This window comes from Carettochelys insculpta, chromosome 1 (genome assembly GCF_033958435.1).
Source record: "Carettochelys insculpta isolate YL-2023 chromosome 1, ASM3395843v1, whole genome shotgun sequence".
Classification (NCBI taxonomy): Eukaryota; Metazoa; Chordata; order Testudines; family Carettochelyidae; genus Carettochelys; species Carettochelys insculpta.
The window spans coordinates 116,283,693-116,304,658 of record NC_134137.1 but is presented as its reverse complement, the minus strand read 5'-3'; the positions used below and the strand labels follow the sequence as shown (position 1 = coordinate 116,304,658).

The following is a 20,966-nucleotide window of genomic DNA, read 5'->3' as shown; positions in this document are numbered from 1 at the left end:
GATGGAGTGAGCAGCATGGCCTCAGAGAAGGAAAAAGATAGGGGGACCTGGCCTCAGCAAGGGAGTGGAGCAAGGGTCTTTGGATTTGTATGATTAAATAGTTGGCAACCCTACTTGGCAGGCATATGGAAAGGCCAGAAAAGCACAACCAGCAGTGCAGCTGGCAGCTCGCTTAGCACCAGCAAGCACTATCACAACACTGCCCAAATGTCAGATGAACTATGTCTGCACGTGTGACTTGTGAATGCCTGCGGGCCCATTGACTGTTCTGCCCTGGAGCTCAGAACTGGGTTGGGAGGCCTGCTCAGGCTACCTGAGTTCTTTGGTAGCCAAGATGAACAGGAATTGGTGCTATGTATCTTTCCTCAGATGTGAATCCTTGGAAATAACAGAGCAAACATATTTTTCTCAAACCATCTGTCAATCAAAGGCTAAATAGGTGCAATTCATAACAGATTGAATTAGATACCCAAGATGCACACACACTGAATGAATACACTCAGCCTCCATCTTTATGCCAAAACAAACAAACAAACAAAAAACCAACCAAGCAACCAATCAACCAAGCAACCAGAAAAAAAAAACACTCATACACTAGCCATTGTGATATTAGACAAAACCACAGAACCCTACTGGTCCTTACTGTTTAAATTGCTTATCATCTTTACTGAAAAACAAGACATCCATTGGTATAAAACAACTGGCCTTACATCTATAGAATCACAAACAGTTCCAGAATTGTAAAATATCAACTATGTAGCCTTTTACACTTGAGTTCACCTTAAATATTCTCATAGTCCAAGATTTGTGTCAAGAAAGACAGCTCTCAGGACATGAGCACCAAAAGATGTGACAGTCTCTATGTCTGGATTTAATAACAAAAAAAGCTTTTTTTTTAATCGTCTTCTTTTTCTTCTTTACTGCTTTTCTTTTTCTTCTTTACTGGTTGCCTGAATCACGACATGCATTTATGAGAATGGTTCTTATATTTCAAACTTGTTGCACCTTTAGATATCATTCTGCACAATGATATACATTACATACAAATGACTCAGAGTGAACTGCTCTGTTCAGTTTCTGGTCAGTTCCACTACCAATCCTATTATTGCCTTCATTAAAGTCCAGGGCTCTATTCCTAATGAATAATGAGCCACCAATTTAAATCATACACTTCACAGAAACCACAGGGCAAAGCAAAACCAAAAACTATCTCTGGAGAAATGTTTATTAGTGGTATTAAAGGCCACAAGGAAATAGGTATCGGGGACAATTTCATTTTTAATTTTTTTTTATAATTTCCTAAAATTAAACTGCTTACATTACAGAACTCAGAAATTATTCATACACATTTAATAATGTGTGTGCTACGTGACAACCATCATGACTCTTACAGAATGAACCAATGTGAAAACTACTAAAGAAAAGTGTATAGTTTTCGGGTCGCTTTTGAATAGAACTTAGAATGAAATCCTAATAATGGGATATATTATCTTTCAGCTAAACTGTGCCTTTGGAACAGCTCTCTGTCAGGGGCAATGCAGAAGATGTAGCCCCCCATGAGTAGCCCCGGGACAGCTAATAATCCTCTTGCTTTGCTTCCCTACAGTAAGATGGTGTATGGTGTGGAATAACTTATAGCTCTTATCAAAAGTGCCGCTTACTTTCCAGCACACCAAACTGGCACTGTAGTGTGACATGTTGGAAGGGATAAAAGCCAGGCTCTGCCCACCCTATCACACCTGGATCAATACACAAAAGCATGTTAGTAACCACTTTAGGACTCATCTCACCCTGGCTCCTTGTAATTTTCGTTCCATTCTTCAAAATAAAATGTATGTGAAAGGTAATATTCCAAATTTCAACATCATGTGATAAGAAAAGAGACTCACAAAAATGTGTCTCTTAATTTGATCAGTACTAGTAAAAGACAAATACCGACCAAAGAAAGTTTCGATTCATAGGTTACATCTACATCAGACACCTCTTGTGATTGCATATAGGGTAAGCGTAGGCACACAGAGCAATGAAAAGCAGGCTGCATCCAGACTGTGGTACATAGCTGCGTAAGACAGTAAAATGCTCTGAAAGGAAAAGCAGCAGTTCAAGGCTTCAGCAGAAGGGTGGCAGTGGAACACTATTCTGTTAAAACAAAAAGCAGTCAAGTAGCACTTTAAAGACTAGCAAAATGGTTTATTAGGTGAGCTTTCGTGGGACAGACCCACTTCTTCAGACCATAGCCAGACCAGAACAGACTCAATATTTAAGACACAGAGAACCAAAAACAGTAAGCAAGGAGGACAAATGAGAAAAAGATAATCAAGGTGAGCAAATCAGAGAGTGGAGGGGTGGGGGGAAGATCAAGAATTAGATTGAGCCAAGAATGCAGACGAGCCCCTATAGTGACTCAGAAAGTTCCCGTCCCGGCTTAAACCATGTGTTAATGTGCCGAACTTGAATATAAAAGTCAGCTCGTCCACTTCTCTTTCTAAAACGGTGCGATAATTTCTCTTCAGTAACACACATACCTTGAGGTCATTGACAGAATGTCCCATTCCATTAAAATGTTGACTAACTGGTTTGTGGATCTGGAGTGTTTTGATGTCTGTTTTGTGCCCATTGACCCTTTGTCTAAAGGAGTTAGAAGTCTGTCCAATATACAAAGCAGCTGGGCATTGTTGGCACATGATGGCATATATGATGTTAGTAGAGGAGCATGAGAAAGTGCCTGTGATTCTGTGAGTAACCTGGTTGGGTCCAGTGATGGTATTTCCAGAGGAGATATGTGGACAAAGCTGGCAGCGGGCTTTGCTGCAGGGAAAGTTTCCAGGACTGGTAAGTTGTTTAAAGACAGTGGGTGGACTAGATGACCTCGTAAGGTCCTTTCCAGCTGTAGGATCTGTGATTATATGACTGCATTTACCACACATTTAAACACAATAAATACAGGTTGAACCTCTAAAATCTGTGACTTTATGGTCCAGCAACATCCCTGGTCTGGCACGACCATGGACGATGATGAACCAAAGAGCTGAAGAGCCCAGAGAGTTGGAGAGTGGGAGACAGGAGGGTGTGGTTTGAACATTGGCCTGCTAAACTTAGGGTTGCAAGTTCAGTCCTTGAGGGGGCTATTTAGGGACCTGGTGCAAATCGATTAAAACAAAAATCTGTCAAGGTGATGATAGGTCCTGATGTGAGGCCAGGGGACTTGACTTGGTGACCTGTCAAGGTCCCTTCCAGTTCTATTAGATGTGGCTATGGCTCCCAGGCCCCTCCATGGGCTGGCTCTTCCTTAGCCTCCGCTGCAGGTCATGGCTCCCAGGTCACGTTGTGGCCCACTGCTCTCTGGCCCTGGCAACAATCTGCTGCTCCCCAGCTCTGACAGAACCCACCAGCAGTGGTCCATGGTGGGTCCAGAGAGCCATAACCCATGGTAGGGGCCAGAGAGCCACAGCTCACAGCAGGGCTGGAAAGCTGCATGGTGGGGCTGGAGAGCATGGCCCCATGGAGCCACAGAGCATGGCATGGCCAGGGAGCTGCAGGCTGTGGTGAGCTGCAGCTGGGTCTGGGGAGCTGTGGCCCAAGTCGAGGGCAGGGGTCAGGGATCAGGGCTGGGAAGCAGAAGCCAACACCAGGAAGTGCCCAACAGCTGGTAGGGGAGCCTGGAGGCAGAGATGGGGAATCACTAGGGGACTGATCTCCCCTAGTCCAGAAAAATCCTTAGTCAGGGACCACGTAGGCCCCAAAGGAGCTGGGGTCAGGGAGGTGGAATGTGTGATATCCAGGTACTAACCTTCAGAAACAAGTGATAAAAAGTCTGTACCTTTGACTAATCACCCAAACTCTGCTCAGTAACCCGTCATTCCCAGGACTTTTTCCAATATTGCAAAGGTCTGAATATCATCAAACGTCAACCATTATTATTCCCTGTTTCCCCACCATCACTTTCTAAAATATGGAAGTTTTCCACATAAACTGTTTATTCTTGAACTCTGCATGGACAATATTTAGTTTTGCAGAAGTGATACATATAAGGTGGAATCTAAAAAACATTCAAATCAAGAAACAGGAACTGTTTACCTTTAAAAAGATCACAAACTTCTCAAAGGGATAAACAGGCATTACTGCTTGCCCTAGAATGTCTCAAGGTATCAAACTATGAAAAAGTGTTTTTTTTGGGGGGTAGAACAGCCATTAGGTCCTTATCAAAGTTTTATAAAATGTGTTTATTATTACTTTTCTCCTCCAGGGAGGTGTTACATAAGAATGGCCATACTGCATCAGACCAAAGGTCCATCTTTGCTCAGTATCCTGTCTTCCAACAGATGCCAATGCCAGATGCCCCAGCAAAAGTGAAAAGTACAGTTAGTCATGAAATGATCCTTCTCCTCTTATCAAGTTCCAGTGTCTGACAAACAGAGGCTAGGGACACCATTCCTACCCATTCTGGCTAATAGGCATTAATGGATATAAACACCACACATTTATCCAGTTCTTTTTGAACCCTGTTAAGGTCCTGATCTTCATAACACCTTCTGGAAAGGAATCCCACAGGCCTACCATGAGCTGCATGAAGAAAATATTCCTGTTGTTGGTTTTAAACTTGTTACCCGTTATTTTCACTTGCTGAACCCTAGTTCTTATATTACGGGAACAAGTACATAGCTTTTCCTTATTCACTTTTTACATACCAGTCATGATTTTATAGACCTCTATCACATCCCTCCTTAGTCTCATCTTTTCTAAGCTGAAAAGTCCCAGTCTTTTAAATCTTTTTTCATATGACACCTCTTCCAACTCTGTAATAGTTTTTGCGACCCTATTCCAATGCCAAGATTTTTTTTTTGAGATAAGGAAACCACATCTGTACTCAGTATTAAAGATGTGGGTGTGCCATGGGTTTAGATAGCTTTTATACGCTATTCTCCGGTTTATTCTCTATCCCATTTTTAATTATTCCTTGCATTCTGTTTGCTTTTTTGGCTGATGTTGCACACTGAGTGGATATTTTCAGAGAACAATCCACAATGATCCCAAGATCTATCTCTTGAGTAGTTATAATTTTGTATGTATAGTTGGGATTATTATTATTTCAATGTGCATTACTTTACACTTGTGAATATTAAATTTCATTTGCCATTTTGTTGCCCAATCGCACAGCTTCAGGAGATATTTTTGAAGCACTTCACAGTCTGATTTGTTCTTAACTGTCTTGAGCTCTTTAGTATCATCAACAAATTTCGCCACCTCACTGTTTACCCCTTTCTTGAGATCATTTATAGCCACAGTGTCCAATATGCTGTCTGTTTGTGAAGTGGACAATATGATGTGATGAATATGACTCATTAGAGCTGCACATGTGCAGCACCCTCTGCCCCTCCACACATGTGCCCCACCGCTTGATGGGACAAGCATAGCAGCAACAGCACAGGTGGCTCCTCCTGTGGCTTGCTTAGGTCATGGAACAGCTCAGGGCTGGGTGGCACGGAGCAGCTCTCCAGGCTGGGCTGGGTGGCTTGAGTGGTGTGGGCATTACTCTTGGGGGCTCGGCACAGCTCGGGGCTGGGCTGGATGGTGCAGCTCAGCATGGCTCTTGGGGCTGGGGTGGGTGGAATGGCACGGTTTGGCTCTCCAGGGCTCAGGCTGGATGGCTCCAGCAGCAGCTCTGGTGAGTCACCGGGTGTGTGCGGTAGGGTTCCTAGTGTGGATGTGGAAGAGTAGAGTGCCTGACTGTGGGGGTGGGAGGGAGGACGGTGGCCTGGTGGGGGGACATGTGGTGATCAGTTCAATTGGTTTTGGATGCTACTGATTTACAAATAGGTTGAACAGGATTGGTCCCATTACGCACCCTTGAGAGACACCACTAGTTACCACTCTCCATTTGAAAACATACCATTCGTTCCCACCATTTGCTTTCTGTCTTTTAACCAGTTATCAACCTGTTAGAGGACTTTCCCTCTTATCCCATGACAACTTACTTTACTTAAGAGCCATTGGTGAAGAACCTTGTCAGAGGCTTTTTGGAAATCTAAGTACACTATAGCCACTAGTTCCCTCTTGTCTGTGTGCTTATTGGCACCTTTGAAGAACTCTAGCAGTTTTATAAGGTATTATTTCCCTTTACAGAAACCATGTTGACTTTTCCACGGTACATTATGTTCCTCTATGTCTATGTCTACACTAGTGGGTTATGTTGACAAAACCCAGGGAGTGTCCAAATTCCCAAGGTGTTCTGTGGTCAGTAAATTGACAGAATGCAGAACTTTTGTCAGCAACCTTATCTGCTCCCATGAATAACACCTCTGTTGTCAGAAATCTGTTGACAGAAAGCCTGTCTAGACATTTTGGGGAGGCCCTCCTCCAACAGACAGGGCTTCTGGGACCCTGGATAGCCCTGTCTGCTGTGCTTCCAGTTGGCCATTTTGCCAATAGAGTGTCTGGGCAGTCTGGCCACTCTCTGTCAACAGAGGAGATTGCTTTTGTGATCCACTTGGCAGTTTGTCTGCAATCTGTTGACAGAAAATTTGTCAGAAGGTATCTTCCAACAAAAAGCTCTATTGACAGATTACTCCAATCTAAACATAGATTATGTGTCTGACAATTTTATTCTCTACTGTAGTTTCAGGTAACTTGTCCAGCACCAGTGTTAGAACTTACCAGTCTGTAATTGCCAGGATCTCCTCTAAAGCCCTTTTTAAATATTGGCATCATGTTAGCTAATGCCAATCATTAAGTGCAGAAGCTGATTTAAAGGGTAAGTTACAAACCACAGTTAACAGTTGTACAATTTCAAATCTGAGTTCTTCCTTGGGTGAATGTCATCTGCTCCCAGTGACTTGCTACTGTGAAGTGTATCAATTTGTTCCACAACCTCCTCTAATAACACCTGAATCTTGGAGAATTTTTCATATTTGTCATCTAAAAATAATTACTGAAGTTTGGGAATCTCCCTAGCATCTTCATCCATGAAGATTGAAGCAAAGAGTTGATTTAGTTTCACCACAAAGGCCTTACCATCTTTGACTGCTTCCTTAGCATCCCATTGGTCCAGTGGCCCCACTATTTTTCAGCAGGCCCCCCATTTCTGATGTATTTGAAAACATTTTGTTACTTTTTGAGTTTTTGGCAGCTGGTCTTCAACCTCCTTTTTGGCTTTTCTTATATTTTTATATTCAACTTGACAGTTTATGCTCTTTTCTATTTTCCTCACTGGGACTTAGCTTCCACTTTTTTAACTGATGCCTTGTTATCTCTCACTGCTTCTTTCACCTGGCACTTCTATGACACTTTTTTGGTTCTCTTACTGTGCTTTCTTAAATTTGGGGCATACATTTAAGTGGAGCCTCTACTATGGTGGCTTTGACAAGTTTCCATGCAGCTTTCAGGGATTTTAATTTTGGTACTGTGCCTTTCAATTTCTATTTAACTAACCTCATTTTTATGTAGTTCTCCCTCTGAAATTAAATGCTACAGTTCTGGACTGCTGAGGTGTTTTCCCCACCATAGGGATGTCAAATTTTATTACATTATGGTCACTGTTTCCAAGTGGTCCAGTTATATTTACCTCTTGGACCAGATCCTGTACATCACTTAGGACTAAATCAAGAATTGCCTCTCCCCTTGTGGGTTCCAGAACCAGCTACTCCAAGAAGTAGTCATTTAAGTTATCAGGAAATTTTATCTCAGCATCCTGTCCTGAGGTGACATATACCCAGTCAATATGAGGCTAGCTGAAATCCCCCATTATTACTGAGGCTTTTTTTTATTATTATTATGATATCCTCTCTAAGCTTCCCTAGCATTTCATAGTCACTATCACTATCCTGGTCAGGTAGTTGATCATATGTCCCTAATGCTGTATTCTTATTAGCTCATGGACTTAAAATCCATAGAAATTCTAAGGAACATTTCAGTTCGTTCAATATTTTTACTTCATTTGGTAGGCATTCTGGCTTTACAGGTGGAGGAACAAAAAATAGAATTTCGAAAGAGTTCTAATACATTTAAGGTTTATGTTAAATATGTGGCATATAGGGCTAATTCCTGACCTAATACTGTCAATGTAGGTTTTGCACTCATACACAATAATATGATGTTATGACATTTGCGTTCATTTAGGGTGTCATGCTTAAGTATTGTAGCCATCCTAGATTCATGCCGATAATGCTTTTGTGCCATAGTACACCATCATGTACACGTATCAGGTCTACATCCAACTAACTGTACGCTGATTTCAGAAGTAATCAAAACTGTGTGCATAGAAAAAAAGGATACACATCCCCAGGATATACTATCCAACCAAACTCAAGGAGAAGGATGTAGTGATAGTCACTCGTTAAGCAAACAAATGCCCTAAAAGCTAGATTGACACTCAAGTAGTGAAAAAGAGATATACATATAAGACAGTTCACATGCATCAAGTTCACAAATGAATTGACCGAGGGGTAAACACTGTTTCCATTCTTAATATATCATCCCAGGGCATTTTCAGTTTGATTTGATTCCCTTCCTTTTTCTAAGCTAACAGATGAGCTTATTTCTATTTATTTTTCTTTTGTGCCTACAATGTCTAACTGTCAAAAAAGTGACCTCAACATATATATTTTAATACGGTTCTCAATATCCTAAACTATGGAGACAGACTTTCAAAACTAATAGTCTGAATGGTCAATGAATAGTCTCAGTCATGGATCTATTAGAAACTGAATGGTAACTTATTTTTAATAGTAAGAACAAAGTATTTTATTTGCTCATTTGACTCTGTGTGTGTGTGCACGTACACATGCACGTGTATACATGCACTTTGGAATATATAATAGTTTGTAATCTCTTTAGGTGATTTCATAACAAAACTTCAGAAATTTACACTATATCACCAGAAACTATTTATTATTATTTTTAATAAAGTTGCATCCAACCTATTTTCCATGCACAATATTCTTCCAAACATTACCCTCCCCTGCACATGTTATCTAATATTACAGCAATAAAGAAGCAACAACTGAACAGCAGACTTGCATTGGCAGTCCACAGCATATTATGTGAACAATAATATATAACACACGTATCAGAGAGGTAGCTGTGTTAGTCTGTATCTTCAAAACCAAGTAGTCCCGTGGCACCTTATAGACTAGCACATATTTTGATGCTCCAAAATATCTCTTAGTCTATAAGGTGCCACGGGACTTGTTGGTTTTGAATATATAACACAACCATTCTATTCCAGGTCTCTCTGCAAAAGAAATCATTTAATCAAAAAAAAAAGTATTTTTGCTGTTTTGCTTGTGGAATGTAATATACAACTCTAATTCATGGCCGAAATCTCAATCATATACTGGAGAAAACATTCTTCTCAGCTCATGAGAAGAACAGATATTGCCAGCTATGCAACAATAATGATTATTAATGCTGCTTTATTGATCTGGCTCAGGAAACTAGTTGAGATCAAAAATATATTTCAGCTATTATGAACGAACCACAATTACTCATCTGACCCCCATTATCTTTGCTTTCATGACATATGAATTTTATTTTAGGGGGGATAGCAGTTTGTTCAATTTATATTAGCATATTGCATTTGTGTGTAAATCTGAGATATTACGATTTTACTCCAAAACCAAAACTAGTTTTCTATATTGGCAGTGAATGTTTCAGGTCTAATAAATTCAAAATCTTCTCTCAGATCCCCTGAAAAAGGCCTGATCTACATGTCATATTACCTATGAATGTATGGTATCCTAAACATGAACGATGTGAAATATCATGCTGATCCATTTTAATAATATATGAACATAAAACCTGAGTAATGACACTGCATATCACAATGAAAAATTAAACAAAACATGATTACTTCCAATATAGATTGGAATACCAATACTAAGGATAAATTACCCTGAATCCTTGTTAGATGTACCATGTTTACAGTCCTATGCTCAAAGCTTTTATTTTTAATGCAAAGATTTTGTCTGTTATGGAATCATATTGCCAAGCTTCTTTCAAAGCAACAGCATTCAACAGAAATTTCAGTTCTCAACTTGCACAACAAGAAAAAAATATATTAATGTAGAAGAATTAGCACAGAGTACATTATAGAAATCAGAACTGCTTCATAAATGCATGGGTTTTAAAAAAGTTGGTTGTGATCCATAGAATGAAGACATTATTGGTGATAAATAGTTTGGAATTTACAGCAAAATGGCAAGAGATATTGAATAAGCTCTCTGTCCCTCAAGTAAGTCAGGCAGCCAGTATTGTATTAATAAAGGATGTATATTACTGGCTACAGTAATTTAAACACTAATATTAAGAGTAGATACAATTAATTAAAGATTTTCACAGTATTGTTATGAGCAGGGTGAAAACATAGGATATTAAACTGCAAATTCAATAGTAAGGAGACTGCATAATTAGTGTATTAATAAAGTGCTTTGTGTTTAATTATAGTAAAAGGGAGGAGGGGAAAACCAGTTTATTTTTCCACAATTGTTTGCGCTTTGGTACCATGCAAAGGCCCCATCTGCAAACACACTTTGAGTGCCCTATTCATTATTCAACATTTCAAAACCAAATATATCTGCTGATCACAGCTATGCCCACGGGGTGCAGAGGGAGACGTGGTTTTCCAGGTAACCCAATCTAAAGACATTTAGGTATAATAATTTTGGTAATTATTATTGGGCTATGATGCCACCCAAACATTCTAGCATGAAATTGATTACATTCCTGTGTACTCTTGTTCATCAAATTTTAAATTTCCAGAGCCAAGATATTTAAAAAACTTGTCATGTACCTGTTCAAGTTTGGTTGTGTCATTCACTGTGACATTGTCAGATGGAGTGTCTTGAGACTGCTGCTTACATAAACCTTTTGTTGCATCTTTGAACATGGTGTCTTTCTCCAGCAAACTGTCTTGTTTGGCAATCGGTAAAGCTAGGGGGTTGCTACAGAGAGAATCAATAAAGCAATTAGACTCCTTTTGAAGATACCTGACAGACAGAAGATTGCTAAGACTGAGAATATGAATGTGGAACTAAAATACAATTCATTTTTCAAACAGTTGTGCCTGATCCAAAAAGAAACATAAATTGGATGAAAACTGCAGACTCTTCACTGTTCTGTGCCAAAGGTACAGCGGTCTTGGCAAAACACTTTGATTTAAAATTCACTTTTATGCAAGTCTGCTTCAGAAGAAAGCTAAGCAACCCCGATAGAATATGCATGAGGTTATATTTGATAGTGCTAGGTTGGCAAATCAATAAGCAATCTGAAAGCTCAATTTAAATGTGTGATTAACCTCCCCTATATTATTTGGAAAATATGTTTAAACAATTTGACACAGATACTGCCATTACACTAAATACAGTAAAATGCATACCTTTAATAAGCAAATATACCACATTTCATTTGTATTCAAATCTATCAATACTAGTAGTAGTAGGCATCCTTCAGTCTGCATAGACTATGGATCGCGCCCTTTAAAGTTTCAATTGAGGACTTCATTTACAGTGTCTATTGTGACTGTAAAGACCCACATGACAGTGACAGTCCTTGCTGCATCTCTTGCAGATGTAGTGGGTGTCTGGCAAGTCCTTATTGTGCTTTCTGTGCGCTCACTTCTCCTCTGCTAGCTGTCTGATCTTCAACTCGCCCTTCTGAAGGCCCTTGTGTAACCCCTGCCTCCATCTGCTGCGGTCGTCTGCTAGATCTTCCCAGTTGTCCAGCTCGATGTCTACCTCTCTGAGGTCTCTCTTGCAGACATCTTTGTAACGCAACTGGGGGCGTCCAGGAGGTCTTTTGCCAGAGGCTAGCTCACCATACAGGATGTCTTTCAGAATCCTTCCATCGTTCATCCTGTGGACGTGGCCAAGCCAGCGGAGTCGACGCTGCCTGAGGAGGGTGTGCATGGCTGGGATTCCAGCTTGCTTGAGGACGGCAGTGTTGGTCACTCTGTCCTTACATGATATTCCAAGGATGCGCCTGAGGCAGCGCAATTGGAAGACGTTCAGCCTCTTTTCCTGGTGGGCTTACAGGGTCCAAGTCTCACTGCCATAAAGGAGGGTGCTGAGGATGCAGGCTCTGTAGACTTGCATTTTGGTGTGAGTGTACAGCTTGTTGTTATTCCACACTCTCTTGCTGAGTCTGGACAGAGTTGTGGCCGCTTTTCCGATCCTCCTATTTAGCTCAGTGTCCAATAACAGGGTGTCAGTGATGGTGGACCCGAGGTAAACGAACTCATGGACAACCTCTAATGTATAGTTGTCAATGCTGATTGATGGGGATTCAGCAACATCCTGACCGAGTACGTTCGTCTTCTTTAGGCTGATGGTAAGCCCAAAGTCCTTGCACGCTTTGGAGAACTGATCCAGCAGTTTTTGAAGCTGGTCTTCTGTGTGAGACACTACAGCAGCATCGTCCGCGAACAGCTGGTCTCTGATGAGGACTTCTTGCACCTTAGACTTCGCTTTCAGCCTTGCAAGGTTAAACAGTTTCCCATCAGATCTTGTGTGCAGCAAGATGCCCTCTGTTGAAAATCCAAAGGCATGCTTCAGGAGGAGTGCGAAGAAGATCCCGAACAATGTCGGAGCAAGCACACATCCTTGTTTGATGCCGCTCCTGATTCTGAAAGCATCCGATAATGCGCAGTCATATTGGATGGTTCCTCTCATGTTTTCGTGGAACGACTGGATCATCTTCAGTAACCGTAGAGGACAGCCTGTCTTGTGGAGCAGTTTGAACAGACCATCCCTGCTAACCAAGTCAAAAGCCTTGGTCAAGTCGATGAAGGCTATGTAAAGTGGCTTTCTCTGCTCCCTGCACTTCTCCTGCAGCTGCCTTAGAGAGAAGACCATATCAACGGTAGACCTCTCTGCGCGGAATCCGCACTGTGATTCGGGGTACACCCTCTCAGCAATCTTCTGGAGTCTGCCAAGGATGACGCGAGCGAACAGTTTACCAGTGACGCTTAGGAAGGAGATTCCACGGTAGTTGTTGCAGTCGCTTCTGTCTCCTTTGTTCTTATACAACGTTACAATGTTAGCGTCATGCATATCCTGTGGAACCTCACCCTCTTTCCAGCACAGGCACAGTAGCTCATGTAGGGGTTCCAGGAGTGTGTCCGCGGCACATTTGATTACCTCTGGTGGTATACCATCCTGACCAGGGGCCTTTCCAGCTGCAATGCTGTCGATGGCTCTCTTCAGTTCATCCACAGTCGGCTCTTGGTCCAGTTCGTCCATTACTGGTAGGAGCTCGACGGCATCGAGGGCTGCGTCAACCACAACATTCTCGTGTGAGTACAGCTCGGAGTAGTGCTCAACCCAGCGCTCCATCTGTTTGGCTTTGTCAGCGATGACTTCACCAGATTTGGATTTCAGAGGTGCCATCTTGTTCTGGGTGGGTCCTAATACCTTCTTCATACCCTCGTACATTTCTCTGAGATTACCAAAGTCGGCACAGGTCTGAATGCTGCTGCATAGCTGGAGCCAGTGGTTGTTGGCACAGCGCCTGTCTGTCTGCTGTACTGTTCTTCTGGCCTCTCTAAGTGCTTGCTGGGTACTCTGGCTCGGTGAGCATTTGTACTCTAGGAGTGCAGCGTGCTTCTTGGTTCGAAGCTAACTATCAATACTGTTTCAGCATTATTAATATAAAATATTTAAGGTGAAAAAAGAAAATACCTGATACCTAAAATGACTGCCACCCTACGAAACTTTTCAATATGAGCTGATTCCTGCTCTAAGATTTTCCCCCAAACTTACACTTCATAACACACCATATTTTTTTCTCTTTTTCAAGAATAACCCAAAATAAACAAACAAAAAAGAGCCTTCAATGCCAGACACACAAAATCTCACTTGATTTCAGATACATCACACCTGTGACACTGAACCCCAGAAGACATCTCAGAACACTAGGCGAGTTTGACAAAATGTCACCACAGCAAGATCTATCAAAGGAAGTACTGAACTCAGTTTCCCCTGTTTCTTGTCTATGTCTCTTTCAACCAACCACAGTGCAGGTGGAGGCAACATATGGGAAGGAAGACTACATGAAAACATGGAGGATAAAATCCTGGTCCACTGAAGTCAGTTGGAGTTTTGCTGTTAACTGTAGCAGGGACAGGATTTCACCTGGAGACTCTGTCCTGATGATCCAAGAGGAAAGGAGTAGGTGCTGAATACAAACCTTAACAGTGAACCCAGTTCTTATTTACAACTGTGAGCAAGCCCCTGCTTAACTTTAATGGAGGTACACTAAAGCACGTGCTAATTGCTTTCCTGAATCAGGGCCATTGTAAGCAGTAATCCAATATTAAAATGTTAGTGAATAATAGAAGTGTATTGCTTATAGTAACAAATAACTTCAGTGCTCACCAACAGCAATGATGCATTACAGAAGACAACTCTAACTGAAGGTATAATCTTGAAGAATTTGCAAAAGATCTTATCTTGCAGGAGCTTTTATATTTCAGAACGCAATGCTCTCAATGCTTAGGGTCTCACACTTTTTAAAAAACTGCTGGGATGATTATTCTATCAAAACCTAATTTAAAAATATTACATTTTATGCCAAATTCCTTTCTAATGCAACTTTTCCTGCTGCCCTTTCTGGAAGTTCTTTGCGTTGACATTTTTAATATTTAATCTCAGCACAAAAGGTAACCTTTAAATGGAAAGTTTGAACCACATGATTGCGGGCATTTTTGAATTTTTTTTAAGTATTTATTAGGAAAAAACAAAACAAACCCCTTGGTTGTGCCAATCTGAATGTTTTCCCAAGTTTACAAGTGTACCCAGTATATTCTGATTAGACGGTGTACTCACATAGAAGATCATCATTAAAATCTTCACAGTTGGTATTTGCAAGTGAATACCAATATAGTATTCTCTTTGTGAATGTTGACAGCAACAGACTCTTACTACTGTAACCTTCATTCTCCTCAGCCCATCTCATCCCTACCCTTTGAAGCACACCCAACCACTCCCAGACACAGCATGTGTGCTTGTACTATCGTTTCAAATTAGCATGTAAGGTCTCCAGGGCAGATAGATCAAAAGAACGTGGTTTATGGCTTGCAGGTAGAAGCTGGCTAAGGAAGGTATCTTCAAGCAATAAATGGCAAAACTTCCTTCCACTGCTTTTGTGACCAAGCAGGTACATTTTGAGTTTAAAAAGAAAAGATCATAACAAATTATGGATGGTTCATTACAGTACATTTTTAATATTAACCACACATTTTGAGAATTCAGTACAGATTAGTAATATGTAAACCCCAGGCTAAGGTCTTTCACAAAAATGTGTAAAAAATGTGATTTATGCCTGCATGCCACACAAACTGTTTGTATTTAAAAGACTTTAAAAAGCCTTTGACTAAAGCGCTGGAATATAGTTTGTATTTCAACAAGAACATGACATGAATACCAACAGACAGACTATCACATCATACAAACAAATCCCTCTGCTTCAGATTCAGAAGGATACTGAACATTAAAACAGACAGGCACCTTAGCTAGAAGTAGGATTTTTCCTTTAAAGAGTGACGTTTGGTAAAATTCTGCTAGAAGAATTCATTGCAAGTTAGTCACATGGTGAAATCCTATGTTAAAAAAATATGCCATTGAAAATCCAATTATAGCACAGTGGAAAAAAGATCTTATGGTAATGCAGGTGTGTAGTTAAGCATGAGCAATCATCTCCAGAATGTTGTGTTCCACTTCCAGATAATTAACCACAAAGGGAGCTATGTGGCTTGAGGCAAAGGTAAAGACGTATTCCGGACACAAAGGTCAGTTATCAAGGGTAATCTAGTTGAACTAGGTAGGGCTAATGTTATCTGCACACATTACTGGAAAAATTCTACTGTGTTATACAAGCAATAGTCACCTTAATTTTAATCTAATACTCAAATGGTTCATGTAGATAAATTTGCTGACTTTTATTTTTAAAATGTGCTTCAAAATACCACCTGAGTTATCAGTTTCTAGTATTTTTTACACTAAAAGGATTGTATGCAGACGGAAATTTTGGAGGATGACATTCAAAGACATAATAATGGTTTTACAGGGAGTTTCCTAAAGCTATGTCTCTCCTACTAGGAGATCAACACAGCAGCAACTGATTCATCAGGGCTAGTGAAGACCTGCTAAATCAAGCCCCCTGCCCCCACAATCACTCTTCTGTCAACTCTGGCACTACACCTGAATGAGAAGCGTAAGGTAAGTCAAAGGGAGGATCTCTCTGTTGACCTAGCACACCTCAGTAAGATGACGTAAGTTAAGTCAACTCCAGATACGCAAAGAACTTAGGTTGACAACTTCATAGTGTACACCTACCCTGTTAATATATCTACTAAATAGAGAAAGTTGTCCATGTAGAAAACTTTCTTTAATCACAGATTTAAATGCAGAAACTAATTCTTATATCTTACAATCTCTGTTGGAGAATACTCATCTCATGCGTAATTTATGCAATTATCATTACATGAGCAAATTCTGGTTCTTCCAAACTGTTGCAAAATCAAGTAGACTTTGTAAACTCCATAATCATAACAAATGTCTTTTGAGTTTACAAATCTTCACCAGCAAAGCTTTCCAGGTTTAATTAAATTTTTTATTTTTTAAAATGTTAGAGAAACCTAAATAAAAATATCATATAAATGTAATGCTTAAGTGTTAAAAATACACATTTCAGTATACCACCAGCTTCTCATTGCAATGCAGATTCATCCAAATTAAAAGTGTTATATTTTGCATTCTTGCACTGATTTAAAAATGTGTTAATTGCTGTGTTTGAAATGTTTTAACATACATACCAGAAAATATACAGTATGTGCAATGTGGCAAAATTAACATTGATCTAAGAACCATTTCCTGAATTCAGAGTATTCACCCTTCATCTAGTCAGTGGGACTACTTGTGAGTGCTGGGCCTTGTCTGCACTAGAAAAGTTATACCCCTGTACCTGCAATGGTTACTGGATATGTGTTTTTCCAATCTCTTCGTAGCAGTCACTCAATGAGTAGGACAACTTCGTGTCACCCTCTTATTTGTGAGTCTGTTGATGCAGCCACAGGTCTTATCACAGAAGGTGAAGGTGTTTGTAGCTGCTAAAAGGGCACAGGGCAATTTTTGCTGCTCTTTTCTTCCCATCTGCCTCTCCTTGTCTGTGCTGCAGCAGGACCTCTCAAACTGTGCCACACCTTCAAGGATTACTTCCAATACAGTTATATTGGCATAAGCCTTGATGTGGATGCAGTTATATTAGTATAAAGTTGTTTTATGCTTAAATGTATTTCCTGAACTGGAATAAGCCATACCAATGCACACATTTTTAAACTGCCGTAACTGCTTCTATAGTGGTTAAGTTGATGCCTTAACCATTATGGTCTGAAGGGAGGTTTGCTGCATACCATTACAGGACATAAACCCTTAGATGAAGAAATTACTCATCCTGTGAAATAACTGGTTCTTCAAGATGTGGGTCCTCTACTACTAGTGCATGTGTGCCCCAAACAGCTTCGATTGGAGATTTTCATTAGCAGCACACACTTGGACAATGTGTTTACTTAGACATTCTTTTTTTCCCCTCACACTCAGGCTATATAGGATTATGCAAGAAAACCGCCTAAATTCCTTCTCCATCTCTGAGTATCATAAAGAAACTATGAAACAGAGGAAAAGGAAGAAGAGTTATGGAGTACCCTTAGGGACACATCTCAAAGAACTACAGTTATTGTACATGGTGAGTAATTTCTTCATCTTCTCCTGGGCAAATCCCCTGCAAGGAGGAGGGAGCTTCAGAAAAGAGTACATAACTCAGGAGAGAACTGAACTGCTGGTTATCCCATGCCATCTACAGTCACTGGTTAAGGCATAGTGCCTGGAAGAGGTATATACCTAGAACTATGTAGTGACTCTGCAGATATCAGATCCTGGAACATTTTAAAGTAGCAGCCAAGCTTGAAGACTGCAAGCTTACAGAATGAGTTGGCACACCAGGAGTGGGTGAAATAATGGCAGCATCTTAACAAGTAATACCCCCAGGCTACGTCTACACGTGAAGCGATGTAGCAAATAACGTCTACACGTCCTCCAGGGCTGGCAACGTCGATGTTCAACTTTGACGTTGTGCAGCACCACATCGAAATAGGCGCTGCGAGGGAACGTCTACACGCCAAAGTAGCACACATCAAAATAAGGGTGCCAGGCACAGCTGCAGACAGGGTCACAGGGCAGACTCAACAGCAAGCCTCTCCCTTAAAGGGCCCCTCCCAGACACAGTTGCACTAAACAACACAAGATACACAGAGCCGACAACCGGTTGCAGACCCTGTGCCTGCAGCATGGATCCCCAGCTGCCGCAGCAGCAGCCAGAAGCCCTGGGCTAAGGGCTGCTGCACATGGTGACCATAGAGCCCCGCAGGGGCTGGAGAGAGAGCGTCTGTCAACCCCTCAGCTGATGGCCGCCATGGCGGACCCCGCTATTTCGAAGTTGCAGGACGTGCAATGACTACACGGTCCCTACTTCGACGTTGAACGTCGAAGTAGGGCGCTATCCCCATCTCCTGATGAGGATAGCGACTTCGACGTCTCGCCGCCTAACGTCGAAGTTAACTTCGAAATAGCGCCCGACACGTGTAGCCGTGACGGGCGCTATTTCGAAGTTAGTGCCGCTACTTCGAAGTAGCGTGCACGTGTAGACACGGCTCCAGAGATCCATTTTGACAGTCTGAAGGCAGAAATATCAGGCCATTGGAATCTGTCTGCAAACAACACAGTCTAGAGGAGATTTTATGAATGAATGATTCGGTTCTATCGTTGCAGAAAGTGAACATTCTTCTGACATCTGGGGTGCGTCTATGCTAGGAACTAACTTGGAAGTTAACTTCGAAGTTAGGCACTACATTGAAGTAGCCAGCAGAGAGTCTACACACATTTTCCCTTACTTCAAAGTTAACTTTGAAGGAGGGACCCCAACTTTGAAGTCCTTACTCCATTCCCAAGAATGGAGTAGTGCCCTATTTCGCAGTTTAACTTCAATTTAGGCTGTGTGCAGACGTTTTACTTCAAGGTTGTTTACTTCTAAGTTGTACTTCGAAGTAAGCAACTTCAAAGTTATTTTTGTAGTGTGGACACAGCACTGGGCTGTCAAAATCAAGCTAAAAAACTAACGATGTGGCTCTGGAAAGAAAACTGGTAGATAAGTAATCCACTTCTGATGAACCTCAGAGGTCTCTTTAACAGGAACCTGGGGAACAGCTACAAGGAAATCTTGTCCTTGCAGAAATGAGCATCTGCCATTAAGACCCACATATCATCCATTACAAAAGTCGCCTTCAAAGACAAGCTCAATAACAGACACATCGCCATTGGCTCAAAGAGAGGTTTCATGAATTTTTAAGAACTAAGTAGCGGTTACAAACAATGTTTCCTCCAATGTTTTCTATCCACGTGCAGATTTTTTCCCATCCATGTGCAGAACTCAGTTTTATGGGTATCAAAGCATGTGTGAATGTGCACCGCCAAAAAAACTAAAAACATAGCTGTGGGCACTCTGTTAATACCTCCTGAGTAGCCACATAAGTGCACAGCTTACTGGGAGCACTGGTCCCAAACTTAAGTGGGGATTTTCACCTATATAAAAAGCTTTCAGTGCTTTCTTAAATGTTACAGTGGTAGGAAGAACAAACAGTCAAAACCCATGACCCATGGGATGAAAAGCCATTAAGAAGCTAAGTGACCCATGTTTTTTTAAATTCAACAGAACCAGTGGAAATGAGGCAGATTTTTCAACAACCTTCTGGAGCTCACCTCAGTGACTAAATACCCTCCATTCCAAAGGCAAATATTTCTGACTTGATCTTTCCTTTCCAGTTAGTAATATTTGTTTTACTCTGCACAACAGGCTGACTGTAACCCAGTGAATCAGTGAGAAGCCACTTCTTGAAGTGGTGAGTTCTTAGATTGGGATTCAACAGTTGGTGGATGTGATGTCAGAGGGTTTGAGGAATGATTAGAAAATTTATCACTGGACAGAGAGCTAGGTAAAGGAGGAAAGGAAACCATGTCTGCCTTGACCACATCCAGGCAATTTGGATAACTGTGGCTTTGTCGTGTCTGATTTTGTTCACCACCTGGAGAAAAAGGGGTGTGGGAGGACATACTTCTCCAAACAAGGGAAAGGAATGCATCTCTCAGTGATATGCAGAGTAACTCTCCAACTGAACAAAACAGGTGACATTGTTTTTGGTAGCTGTTGTGAAGAGGTCCAATTCTGGGAACCCATAAGTTTGAAATACGCCAACAGGCATCTGGGAATCCAACCCTCATTTGTAGTCTTGAGAAGAGCATTAGCTGTGATGTTTTGCCTGTTAGGCATATTAATTTCCAAAATTCTTGTGGAATGTTTTGTCCACCTGTCCTATAACTATTGTTTCAGTGCAGGAGGGAAGCAGATCTCACCCACCCCTTCTGGTCTATGTAAAACACATGGGCACGCTGTTGTTATGACTTGGATAGTTTTGTCTCTTAAAAGAATCAGAAAATGAAAGCAAGGACTTCTATCTGTTTGACAGGGAAGGTGATTTCTTGGGGAAATTTTCTGTCCTGTACTATATAAGTTGTGTGCCATCCATCCCAACAGGGATACATCTCTAGCTACAGTTACCACTAATATTAGCTGGAGGAAGGGAACTCCTGTACTACTCCTACTTCGTGATCATGTTTCCACCAATCTAAGGGGCTTTCCACCTGTTGGGGAACTGACCTCTGTTTGTCTAAGCCAGTGGTCCCCAAACTTGTTCAGTAACACCTACCCTACCTGGTGTGCACAGGGTGGAGGGGTAAAAGAATGAGTAGCACAAGGTGTGGGAGGGGGAGCCACACTCTGAGGGTGGAGGTTAAGTAGAGCAAGATGGAGAGAAGGAGCCAGGCTCTGAGGATGGTGGCTTAGTGGGGTAGGACAAGGAAGAGAGA

General features: G+C 41.3%; 1 protein-coding gene across 1 annotated transcript in view; it reads right to left on the bottom strand.

Annotated features, from left to right (window-relative positions):
• MYO16 (myosin XVI) overlaps nt 1–20,966 on the bottom strand; it is a 622,320-nt gene that overhangs the window by 308,277 nt on the left and 293,077 nt on the right. The window contains exon 10 of the mRNA XM_074983196.1: nt 10,787–10,937. Coding sequence (XP_074839297.1) covers nt 10,787–10,937 — 151 coding nt within the window. The remainder of the gene's footprint in view (nt 1–10,786; nt 10,938–20,966) is intronic.